At 36.8% G+C, this 12,441-nt stretch overlaps 2 protein-coding genes across 7 annotated transcripts; one reads left to right on the forward strand and one right to left on the reverse strand.

The window, feature by feature from the left end:
- Window positions 1-310: 310 nt before the first annotated feature.
- Window positions 311-4,183, forward strand: LOC145113351 (uncharacterized). Of its 6 annotated transcripts, none has more exons than XR_013710763.1 (12): window positions 311-781; window positions 884-1,039; window positions 1,127-1,433; window positions 1,507-1,622; window positions 1,734-1,850; window positions 1,943-2,212; window positions 2,294-2,450; window positions 2,533-2,610; window positions 2,712-2,812; window positions 2,908-3,004; window positions 3,182-3,367; window positions 3,449-3,566. XR_013710763.1 is itself a non-coding variant. In XM_079049452.1 (12 exons), the coding sequence occupies exons 1-12, from the start codon at window positions 359-361 to the stop codon at window positions 3,773-3,775; spliced, it is 2,415 nt and encodes an 804-aa protein (XP_078905578.1). In that variant the 5' UTR covers window positions 311-358; the 3' UTR covers window positions 3,776-4,182. The 6 variants fall into 6 exon arrangements, 4 of the variants coding, with proteins under 4 accessions (XP_078905578.1, XP_078905579.1, XP_078905580.1 ...); XR_013710764.1 differs by having other exon boundaries at window positions 3,182-3,373; window positions 3,449-3,560; XM_079049452.1 differs by having other exon boundaries at window positions 2,908-3,078; window positions 3,182-3,373; window positions 3,449-4,182.
- Window positions 4,184-7,111: 2,928 nt separating this feature from the next.
- LOC145113579 (uncharacterized) lies at window positions 7,112-10,187 on the reverse strand. Its single transcript, XM_079049652.1, has 5 exons — window positions 10,036-10,187; window positions 9,912-9,919; window positions 8,200-8,385; window positions 7,687-7,996; window positions 7,112-7,598 (listed from the first exon to the last, which is right to left on the reverse strand). Exons 1-5 carry the CDS (start codon window positions 10,185-10,187, stop codon window positions 7,112-7,114), a joined length of 1,143 nt encoding a protein of 380 aa, XP_078905778.1.
- Window positions 10,188-12,441: the final 2,254 nt, after the last annotated feature.

Consider the following 12,441-nt stretch of genomic DNA (forward strand, 5'->3'; position numbering starts at 1 on the left):
AATTATTCCAAAACTTTACGGCTACATTTACGTACTTTTTTATTTTGTTTATACATTTAACCAATAAAACTTATATAAAATCTAACATTATGATTGCCAATTAAGGGATTTTCCGATTTCCATACATATTGAACAACTTTTCGTTCCATCCTTGGACAGCCGACGGTCAAAAAAATATGTTTTCACAAACTATTTAATAACAGAAGTTTAAAATGTTTATTAGGAATTAATTAAAAATCAAGTATTACAATTAAATAAATTCAAAGGAGGGTGTATAAGTATAAAATCATTTGGCTGCATAAACACACAGTCACAGTCGCACAAGCAAATTTGCTTTTTTATCCTCCTCCGGCGAAAGATGACCACGGACTTCTCAAAATCAGTAGACATCGGACTTAGGCTATCTAAACGTATATACTATGGAAAAGAGTACGAGCCTCGCATGTCTGCTCCGAAACCGGCGATAATGACCAAGTCATCCTCACCGTCACCATGTTCTTCCCCTCTGCCGTCGAAGCATCATCCAACGGCGCCGATGGTTTATGCGATGATTACTGAGCCTGATATAGTCGATAATCCAGATATCCGGAGCTACCAGCCTCACGTGTACGGACGTTTCAATCCGCCGGCGTTGATTCCTCTTCATATGTATGAGATTTCGATGAATATCGAGTGTTATTTGGACACTGCGTTTGTTACTGTTTCCGGCACTTGGCACGTCCATTGCGTCACTGCAAGTGCTTGCTGTGATTGCTGTATCGCGATTCCCATGGGTCAGCAGGTAGCAGTGATCTAGTTTCTTCAATATACGTGCCACGTTTCTTGTATCCTTCTAGTATGAAAGTTCCCTGATAAAGCACTCAATGATTTGTTTGACCAACAGGGTTCAATTCTAGACATCAAAGTTGAGAGCACTAAAAGATCATATTCTACAAAATTGATTGCTTCAGGAGATGAGAAAGATGATTCAGATCGAATAACCAAGGCAAAAGATGGGTTCTTGATGAAACGTAACACATACACATTAAGAATTCCTCAGGTTTTTCCTAAACCATTGTGCATGATGCTTTCTAATTCAATTTTTGGACAAGTTGACTTATTACTCAATGATGCTGAACTTTTCAAGGTTGATGGAGGATCCATTATCCATGTTAAAGTTAGATGGTCTCAGAAACTGGTGTATCAAGATAATGAATTCCACCTCAGTATACCTTTCAGTTTCCCCTCATATATTTTACCTTTGAAGAGCAAAATTCCTCAAATGGAGAAACTTCTGGTAAATGTGAACTCTGGTACTGGGACTGTGATTACATGCAGTTCTACTAGTCACCCTTTAAAGGTACACCATAATCTAACAACGTTCAAATCCAAATTAGAATTACATCTTTGTCCAGTTGTCAGTAGATCTTCCAAGGATATGTCAACATCGAGGGGTAATTTGTTTGTCCAAAATTGTCATTTAGATGAATTGGCGTTATTGTTTGGTCTAGTTAATCTTAATTAAAGATATCTTATTTTACATGTTGATCAAGGAGGTGAAACGACAGCCTGGGGAAGCGAGCTTCTCATACGAGGCAGAAGTTCTTAAATGGTCCACTCAAGACTTCTATTTTGCTTATTATGTAAGACCTTAATTTTTATGTCTCTATCAAATGGTTCAATTTCATTATACAGATTAGATTGATTGGTAAAATATTAACAAAATATCTGGTGTCTTTTTTGTTTCTTTTGAGGTATGCTCGAATGAGATTTTTGGTGGTCTGCTCCTGCATCATCCATCTCTACATGATTATGATCGAAGAGATATGTTTTGCTTTTATCTTTTTCCCGGGGCTAACATAATTAGAAAGGTTTGTGACCAATTCTAGGCACATTATTCGTTCATGTTCTTGATCTGTGATTAATGTGACTTTTTCCTTTTTCTTTTATTAAATTCTAATAGCATTTTCGAAAGGAAGTGGTGTTTCTATTGGACAAAAGTGGTAGCATGAGAGGTGTCCCTTTTGAGAAATCTAAACATGCGATTATAACATCCCTTTTAAAGCTTAATCAACAAGATTTGTTTAACATCATAGCCTTCAATGAAGGCATTCAATCATTCTCATCTTCACTGGAGTTGGCAACAAAAGAAACAATCAGAAATGCAACTGAATGGATGTGGAAAACATTGGTTGCAGAAGGAGAGACAAACTTGATGTGCCCATTGAAACGGGTGAATCTATACATTGTGTGATCTTGATAATATCTCATCAATTTATTTTGCTAAATGATATTGTGTGATCTTTATCTCTAGGCACTTGAGATGGTTGGTAAAAATGGTGAACTTATTCCTCTCATTTTTCTCATTACTGATGGTACTGTTGAAGATGAAAGAGAGATTTGTAATATGATGAAATTCAGCCATGTAGATGGAGGCTTGAGTTCTCCCCGAATTTTCACATTTGGAATAGGTGGCCTTTCATCTTAAAAAAAAAAAAAAAAAACAAAACTGTTTATGTTAATTCATTAACATGTTATTCTTTCCATTTCCAGGTTCATACTGTAATCATCATTTCTTGCCAATGCTTGCTCATATTGGAAGGGGATATTATGATCATGCATGTGATGTAGGTCAGTTTAATCAAATTCCAATGAGCTTATAAAGTTATAGTGTGACATTATTGTTAAATTTCTTACTTCTTTTGCTTTTATTGACATTCTTTATATGCCAGATTTAATCGGTGATCGTTTGCAACGGCTATTTAATAATGCTTTGTCACCTTTGCTTGCAAATGTAACCCTTGATTCTTTAGAAACTCTCAAATCATATGAGGTGGCATTTCTATTTTTTTCACTTAAAATTTCGGCATTTAATTGGTTTTTCATATTTGAAAGTTACATTCTTTTACTACATTACTTTTGTTGCAGTTGTACCCATCTCGAATTCCAGATTTGTTATCAAGAAGCCCGTTGATTGTATCAGGTCGATACCAAGGCAAATTTCCAGAACTTGTGAAAGTTAGAGGTTTGATGACAGATCTAAGTAGTTATGTGATGGATATTAAAGTGAGAAAGACTTCAAACATTAACTTAGATAGAGTAATTATCTTTAACTATTGCCATGTAATCCTTGATATCTAATTACAACCACAACAAATATTCATCCGATGGTATCTTATTTTTGGTCTTTCTTCGTTACCAGATGTGTGGTATGAGGGAGGTGGATATACTGACATCACAGGCATGGTTAGACAAAAACATAGATACGGAGAAGAAGGTTGCAAAAATGAGCTTACAAAGAGGAGTTCCTTCTGAATATACTCGCATAATTCTAGTTCAGAAAGATAAAGTAAAGCCGACCACCCTCCTATCTCTTCTACTAGATGAGGTACAGGTATCATTGCAGAAAACCCAAGTGGAAATCTTCATTTATCGAACTTTAATTAATGAAATGTTTATTGGATTGCAGAAATGTTCAAAATTGGGAAATGAGAAGGTGATATACCTGAGGAATCCATGTGTTGGATTTGGTAAATTAAAGGCTACTGCTGCAAATCTACCTCCAGGAATCGAAGACATAAAGTTAAACGAAGCTGCAAAAATGGTGGTGGAGGCTGCAACATCATGTTGGGGGATGTTCATCAATTCATGGTGTTGGAGGTGTGTCAAAAAGATGTGGTCTCAACTCAAAAGCGAGCATTGCACACTTGCTATCGCACAGATCTGCACTGCTCTTACTTGTCTTGAATGTCTTGATTGTTGTTGTGATCTGTGTGATTTGTGCAGCGCCCTGTGATAATTCTGGTAGACCATTTGGGCTATACTTTATGCCCATTGGATCATCATGAATATTACAAGTTTTATTAAATATCAGTATTCATGTTAGTTAACAAGAAAACTTAAACAGATTTGAAAAAAAATTTGTATAACATGCTTACAGATTGAAGACTACTACAAAAAAAGCTTATAGGACCCGGTTATTTCAATTAAAAAACCCGGTTTTGACCGGGTCCTAAAGCCAGCGAAAAAAAAAGGAATAGAACCCGGTTTTAAAACCGGTTGCTCATAAAACCGGGACATATAAGAGGAACATAACGCCCAATATTTGCTCATATATGAAGATTAGGAAGCGGTCCAACCATACAAAACCGGGTCATATATGGCTAAAAGAACTGCATTCTGTTCCTTTCACCGTGATCTTCTTATTGGAATATAGGAAGCTGCATATCCTTAAAATATATCCAATACAAAAGTCGTAAGATGATGTATTCCCAGGGTGCCTCCGACTCTCTATATTGTGTGAATAAATTGAAAGTCACTATAACCCAACAATGTTTCGTATATTGGTTTAAATGGTCTCTCGTGACATTTTTTTTGCCTTTGAAGGGTACGAACTTGTGTTTTACCAGTTAATTTCGTACCTTTACCCATTTATAAAGCTTACACTGCCCTGTCAACTGCCAACTAAGCAGGTGAGTCAACAATGACTCAGTATGACTCAGTAGTGAGTCGACTCATCGTTGCCACATAAGCCAAGAGTTATTACGCTAATTTAGTGATCAACTGCAACAACCTCTCTCTCTCTCTCTCTCACGAACCATTTTTTTTTGCTTCTCGTTACATACATCTTCAGTTATTCATCATATTTTGCAGCCATTGCCGCCTGCTTTTGCCGAGAAGTATTTAGAAAAAGACAACTACAAGAGAGCAACAGTTGTTCTCAAGAACAAATCTGTTGTTGAATGGAGTAGCAAATACGTTAAAATCAAAGACAAATACTACTTCACGGATGGATGGGTCAAGTTCATTAAAGAAAATCGTCCTCACATTTGCGACTTGCTTGTCTTTTCGCTTCTCTCTCCTCCTCCAAATTCAATCTTTCAAGTCATTTTTGTAAACTAACAAGTGAAAGACATATAACGGCTAGGGTTTCGTATTATTATCAAAGAGAAGTACAAATACAATGAAAGAGAAAGACATAATATATAGACTAAGCTAATTAGGGTTTCCTAGCTAAAAGGCCCAATCATAAAATACAATACAAGATAAAACCCAAAATCTTATTAGGCTAACATCCCCCATCAAACTCACAATGCAACAGCATTAAGCATTGAGAGTTTGTCAGATAGAAAATGGAATCGAGGAGCAGTCAACGGCTTCGTAAGAATATCAGCAATCTGCAAAGAGGAAGGAACATAAGGAAGGGAGATAGTGCCCTTCTGGAGATGATGTCGTGTGAAATGACAATCGATCTCTATGTGTTTTGTGCGCTCATGAAACACTAATTCTTGGCAATCATTATCGCACTCTCGTTGTCACAACACAAAGGGGTAGGCTGAGAGATGTGAACGCCCATATCTACAAGAAGCCATCTCAACCAAACAACCTAACAAGTGATGATAGCCATGGCTCGATACTCAGATTCTGTAGAAGATCGAGAAACAACATCTTGTTTCTTGCTTTTCCATGATATCAATGAATCTCCAAGAAAAACACAATACCCAGTAGTGGAGTTACAATCATAAATATCACTATCTCAATTTGCATCACTATAGGCCCGCAGCTTAAGAGAGTATGTAGATGGAAACATATGAGTGCGGACGTGAGTACCACGTAGATATCTCAAAATACGAAGAACAACTCCCCAATGAACAGTAGCAAGAGCAGTGACAAACTGGCTAACCACATGAACTGCATGAGTAATATTCGGTCTAGTGACAATCAGGTAAACGAAACTCCTTACAATGGTACGATAAAAGCTTGGATCTGATAATGGGCCACCATCAGTTGGAGAGTACTTTGCATTACTCTCTATAGGCGTATCAACTGTCCGATTATCCGTGAGTCGTGCGCATTCAAACAAATCTGAAATATACTTCGTTTGAGATAAAAGATAACCCTTTGGAGACTGAGTAACTTCAATCCCCAAGAAATAACATAGCAAAACCAAGTCTTTCATAGCAAACCGGTGAGCCAAATCATGCATTAAAGACTCTATACCATCATGATCATCACCAATAATAATCATGCCATCGACATATAAGGAAAGAATAATCCGTCCTGCATTCGTACATCAAATAAATAGAGCCGAGTCATGGTTACTTGGTTGAAAACCAAGCGAAGTAATCACCGTATAAAATTTCTCAAACCAAGCACGAGGGGCTTGTTTGAGGCCATATAGTGCCTTCTGAAGTCGACAAACTTCACCTGGTTGGTGAGCAATACCAGGGGAGGAGACATGTATACTTCCTCATGAAGATTGTCATTCATGAACACATTCTTGGCATCCATCTAATAAATCTTCCATTGGCGAATGGAAGAAACTGCAATCAAGGTGCAAACAGTCGTCATTTTTGCAACACGAGCAAACGTCTTCTCATAATCCATACCATACTTTTGCACGTACCCTTTCGCAACAAGTCTGGATTTATAACGCTTAACGGATCCATTAGACTTTGTTTTGATTTTACATACCCAACGACAACCAATCGTGTGCTTTCCGGGCGGAAGCAGAACCTGATCCCATGTATGAGTCTGATAAAGAGCTGCAAGTTCCTCAGCCATAGCGGCCTGCCAAAGGGGATCAGAAACGGCCTCTTTGTAGGATGTTGGCTCAGAGAGACGATGTACATTGACAATAAAGGAGGAAAACACTGGTGAGTAAGAGGAATAGACAAAGTCAGGAAGCTTTGTGGACTTCTTATTACGATAAGGTCTCGATGGAGGGGGGGTCTTGATGATCTACAGGCATAAGATCAGCTGCAGGTAGTGGATTAGTTGCAGGTGGTGGATCAGCAGCAGGTGGTGGATCAGTGACATGTGGTGGATCATCAATGTCAATGCTAAACGGATCAATAGTACGAAGCTCCTCTCGGGTTGCATCATGTGACTGAACATGAATGCTATAGAATGGAATATGTTCCAAAAAAGTGACATTGCGAGAGACATACAGTTTCTGATTTGAAGGATCATAGCACCGATAACCTTTCTGACCAATACCATATCCCAGAAAAACACAAAGAGCTGATTTTGAAGACAACTTATCTCTCTTTACATGAGGCTTCAAGACAAAACATGTACACCCAAACACTCCTAATGAAGAATAATCTGGAAGTTGTCCAAACAACATTTCTTAAGGAGACTTCCCCGAAGTGTACGCAGTAGGAATTCGATTAATAACATAAGTGGCGGTATGAACAGTTTCTCCCCAAAACATATTGGGAACTTGAGCAGAAAGTAGTAAGGATCTTGCAGTTTCTAGGAGATTTCGATGTTTTCTTTCTGCAACACCATTCTGCTGAGGAGTGTCTGTACAAGATGATTGATGTATAGTGCCATCAGATGTCAATAATTGTTTAAAATCATTGGAGGTAAATTCTCCTCCCAAATCACACCGAAAACATTTTATGACAACAGAGTGTTGAGTCTTGACAAGAGCTCTGAATTCACTATATATTGTGAAAAAGTCAGACTTGCGCTTCATAAAATAAACCCACGTATAACAAGTGTAATCATCAATGAATGAAACATAATAGTTAGCTTCTGATTTAGAGGTGATTGGAGAGGGACCCCACACTTCACAATGCACGATATCAAAAGGAGCAACAGAACGAGTGCCACTTTTATTAAACGGTAAAGCAAAAAATTTTCCCAGTTTACAACCACAACAATAAAAAATATCATCAGTTTTCAAAGAGCCTAACACACCAGTGGAAACCAAAAACTGTAAACGATACGCTGACACATGTCCCAAACGAGAATGCCAAAGATAAAAAAACAGACGACGAAGGGTTTAAACGAAAAGACGACAAATCGACACTGGAGGCAGCAACATCAGCAACATGTAGCTGCTCCAAAACATAGAGCTCCCCAAATCTACGGTCTATCCCAATCACCCTCCGAGACCGAATGTCCTGTACACAGCAGAATGAATCAGAAAAGAAGACCCAACAACCAGATTTACACAACTGACTGACCGATGCAAGATTCAAAGCAAGTGTGGGAAGGTAATACACATCTGTTAAAGATATATATAAGGAGTGACAATAGAACCAACACCCTCTACTGACATGGGTGTAGCACTAGCATACATAATAGTGACAGGTGTACGAGAAGGTAATGAAGCAAAAGATGAAAAATGTGGTGACATGTGATAAGATGCACCAGAATCCAATTTCCACAAGGATGAAGGAATACCTGACGTGTTGGATGAAGACATACCTGAATGAGACATGGAAGCTGACATGGCAGTTGGATTGAAAGCTATGAACTGTCTGAACTGCTCAACAATCTGTGGATCCAAGGCTGATGGTGGTATAAAATCTGTTTCATTCTCAACTGAAGGTGTAGCAGCGGCGTATTGTGGTGGCCTAAAAGATGGATGTAGGTCACCTCTGTTTGAGAGCTCTATCAAAATTGTACTTGTAACCTCTGTTTGAGAGCTTTGAAATAAAGAATACTCCCCTCCTGCATGTGGACGTAGGTCACCTTGACCAAACCACGTAAATACTGTGTCTTGTGTGCTTATAGTTTTGCTAGTTATCCGCTTTATTTCCTATCAATTTATTAAAATATATTTTATATTATTCAATAAATATAATTATATAATAGTAAAAGAAATTAATAATTTTTGTGTTATCAATGTGATATGAATTTCATATTAATAATTTATCATAAATTATAATTAAGTTTTATTTATATAAAATATATAGAGTTGGGCCTATAAGCACGTCACTAAATCGTTAGTTGTGTTCGATCTCTCCATAATTTAATGACACAATCGCATATTATATTATGATAGATCTGTTAATACCAAATTTCGATCTCGTATGAAAATCGTATTGGAACCGATATCGAACCATACCAAATTTAAACATGGAGGAGGCAGGTAGCCTCAGCAATGGATTGAAGCAAGTATCCTTGATCTGGAGTTAGCCACACTATTTGTCCCCTAGAATGAAAAGGGCTTACTAAGAGTAGCAACTTAGGTTAGGTTTATATACATGTGCATTTGAATTGTTATGATTTTGAGTAAATCTTATCTTAAATTTTAACTCAATTATACTTGTTACAATAAAAAAATTATTTTGGGAATTGAGACGAAGGAATTGGGTTGGTGTCATTATTAAGTTCCATTCCAAAGTCCAATTATGGTATTACATACAAGGCTTCTCTAAAAACCTTTGTAATTGAATAATATATTGTGTCCGTAAAGAATCGCTATACAACAATATATATAACCTTCAACCTATTAAACATGCCAAGAAATCAGGAAGGATAATATCTATCCTAAAATAAAAGATATACAAGATATATGTACGCTAATAGCCCCCCACGGTTTGAGCGGGCAGTTAATAAAAGCTCAAGCTGGTGAGAAAAGTTTGGAACAACGGACGTGGTAGTCCTTTAGTAAAAACATCAGCGTACTGCGAGGAGAAGGGAAATGAAGGACACGAACATGGCCAAGTTGGACCTTCTCACGGACGAAATGAATATCAATCTCCACATGTTTAGTCATTTGGTGCTGAACTGGGTTTTCTGTTAAGTAAACTGTAGATGCATTATAGCAATACACAACCGTGGCTCAGTTGATCGGAACATGAAGTTCTAAGAGTAAATTTCTGAGCCGCGTTGTTTCGGAAACGGAATTAGAAACGCCCTTATATTCTGCTTCGGCACTCGAGTGAGAAATAGTAGACTTCCTCTTAGATGACCATGAAATAAGATTGTCACTAAGATAAACGCAATAACCTTATATTGACCATCATGAGTCATGACATCCTCCCCAATCGACGTCAGAGTAAGCCGTGAGAAAGGAGTTAGGGGATACTGTGAGTTGTAGACCATATTCTAAAGTGCCTCTAATATAGCGAAGAAATTCGCTTCATGAACTGAAAGTGAGGCTCCCATGGGGCATGCAAGAATAGGCAAACCTGCTGAACTGCATAAAAAATGTTTGGACGAATAAAAATCAAATACTGGAGAGCACCTGCCGAGCTCCTATATATGGTGCCGTCAGACAAAAGATCACCATATGAAGCACTCAACTCCGCTTACGTGTCAACTGGAGTAGTGCAAGGTTTGCAATTAGATATTGATGCACGCTGAAGTGTTTCCCGAGCATAAGTTGATTGGTTTAGGAAAATCCCATGTTTATCACGTGAATTCGTGATCCCCAAGAAATGATGTAAAGGGCCATGATCAAACATTACGAATTCTCATCCGAGTGTCGCAATAATGGACCGTAAGAAAGTATCAGTGGAAGCGGCAATGATGATATCATCCACATACAATAAAAGATAGGTCGTATGGGAACCATGCTTATAGACAAATAAGGTGTTGTAACAAGTGCTACTCTGAAAACCCGTAGAAATAATAAATTATGAAAATCTATTGTACCATGCACGTGGGGCCTATTTCAAGCCATATAACAAGCGTTTCAATTTGCACACAAAATATTGGTATTTAGAATGAACAAAACCGGGTGGCTGGTGTATATAAACAGTCTCATGAATGTCTCCGTGAAGAAAAACATTCTTTACATCAAGTTGATGAATTAGCCAACATCGAGATATGCCAAGTGAAAGGACGGTTCGTATAGTAGCTGGTTTGACCACAAGGCTAAAAGTCTTCATGCAATCTATGCCCACCGTTTGTGGTTTTCCGTTAACCATCAAATGCGCTTTGTAGCGCTCCAATGACCCATCATATTTGAATTTGTGACGAAACAACCATATACAGCGGATAACCGGGTGGTTGGTAGGTCTCGGAACAAGCTCCCTTGTATTATTTTCCTGCAAAGCACTATATTCATTTTTATAGCATGATGTCAATTAGGATATGATAATGCTTTCAAGTAAGAGGTTGGTATTGGTGATATGTGCTCAAAAGTGGTGGCATGGAGATTGAAGCGGGTAATAGGTTTAGTAATCCCTCATTTTGATCGGGTGTGCATGGGATGCATGGGGGAGGGGTGGCGGAGGTGGTATCAATAGGGGAGTTGGTTGTGTGGAAATGGTATGATGTTTCATGGGGACAGGTTCATCACCATGCGTGTATATTGACTCATCATCTAAGGGTTGCGGGCGATGTTGGGTATGATGATGTAGGAGTGGGCATACATATATGGTATGGGAATTGTTTCATCATCCAAGAATGTATAGCTGATGAAGAGAGACAGGTTTTCTCGTAGTCGATGCATCACTGGATGAAGAGTCGTCGGCCATGGAGATCGACAAAGGCAAAGGACAAGATGAAGGTTATTTGTGGCTGCTAGGTATATGGCTCTGATACCATAAAAACCATATAAATGAATAATATATTGTGTCTGTAAAGAATCGATATACAACAATATAGATAACCCTCAACCTATTAAACAGGCCTAAAAATCATGAAGGATAATATCTATCCTAAATTAAAAGATATACAATATATATGTACGCTAATATTCTCATGTTTAACATTACTATTCTGACATGCACTCGCAGATAAAGTTGAAATTTACGTTAGCTTTTACATATAAAGAAGACCATGATATGTATTATGTATCTTATACTTTTGTGATGATATTAAATTAAACACTCTCCAACTTAAACTTGGATTTATACCTATGTTTATGTTTTGAGACCAATTCCGGCTTTAATGTTTTCAAACAAATAATGATTTCAAAAAGATAAACACGTTTCTGTTAGCCCATACACAAGGTGTTTTAACATATACTACTCTCTTATAATATGATTACCCATGAATTAAGACTCCAAATTTTGACCTAAAAGAAAAAAGTTAAGTAAAATCGTATTTTCTGTTATCAACTTTTTTCTAGTTCACGTTACATAAATTTTCTTTAAAACTTACATTTAAGAAAAAAAAAATTGATAGATGTTATATGTTTGTTTCTCGTTTAAGCAATATATATATATATATATATATATATATATATATATATATATATATATATATATATATATATATATATATATATATATATATATATATATATTAAAGGGTGTATTATAATCAGAAAAATCAAATATCTTCCTATTTTTCTTGTTATCATTTTCTTACACACTTAAAATTATGACATTTATCATTTATCATATTTAATAAAATTAAATTTTTATTACACCTGTCATCATCTAAAAGTGATAGGAGGATAGGTAGGAAGAAAAAATAGAAAGATATTTAATTTTTCTTGTAATTAATCATGATTTGCTTTCTTTATTTCTTAATCCAATCTAAGAGGCAAATTCTCTATCAAGTGAGCTATTCCCACATTGACCTAAAAAATCCATATTTCATAAAATAAATTTGATAAAGTATTATGATAAAAATGATTGAAAAAATCTTTGTTGCTAACTGCTTCATTATGATGTTACAATATCATGTTACGATTTATTTTAATATTGTTTTGTCACTTCAGTCTTAGTTTTTAACTAGTATTTTACCCGCCGCACGTTGCGGCGA

The sequence above is a fragment of the Lactuca virosa genome, chromosome 5, assembly GCF_052849685.1.
Source record: "Lactuca virosa cultivar CGN04683 chromosome 5, Lactuca_virosa_CGN04683_v6, whole genome shotgun sequence".
NCBI lineage: Eukaryota > Viridiplantae > Streptophyta > Magnoliopsida > Asterales > Asteraceae > Lactuca > Lactuca virosa.

Coding starts and splice junctions, on each gene's coding strand:
- LOC145113579 (XM_079049652.1), bottom strand. CDS start 10,187: ATGTTTGATCATGGCCCTTTACATCATTTCTTGGGGATCACGAATTCA. Junction 7,997..8,199: donor AGCTTCCATGTCTCATTCAG/GTATGTCTTCAT, acceptor TATCTTTAACAG/ATGTGTATTACCTTCCCACA. Junction 7,599..7,686: donor ACAGTTTTTGGTTTCCACTG/GTGTGTTAGGCT, acceptor GTTTAATAAAAG/TGGCACTCGTTCTGTTGCTC.
- LOC145113351 (XM_079049452.1), top strand. CDS start 359: ATGACCACGGACTTCTCAAAATCAGTAGACATCGGACTTAGGCTATCT. Junction 2,813..2,907: donor AAACTCTCAAATCATATGAG/GTGGCATTTCTA, acceptor CTTTTGTTGCAG/TTGTACCCATCTCGAATTCC. Junction 3,374..3,448: donor TTCTACTAGATGAGGTACAG/GTATCATTGCAG, acceptor ATTGGATTGCAG/AAATGTTCAAAATTGGGAAA.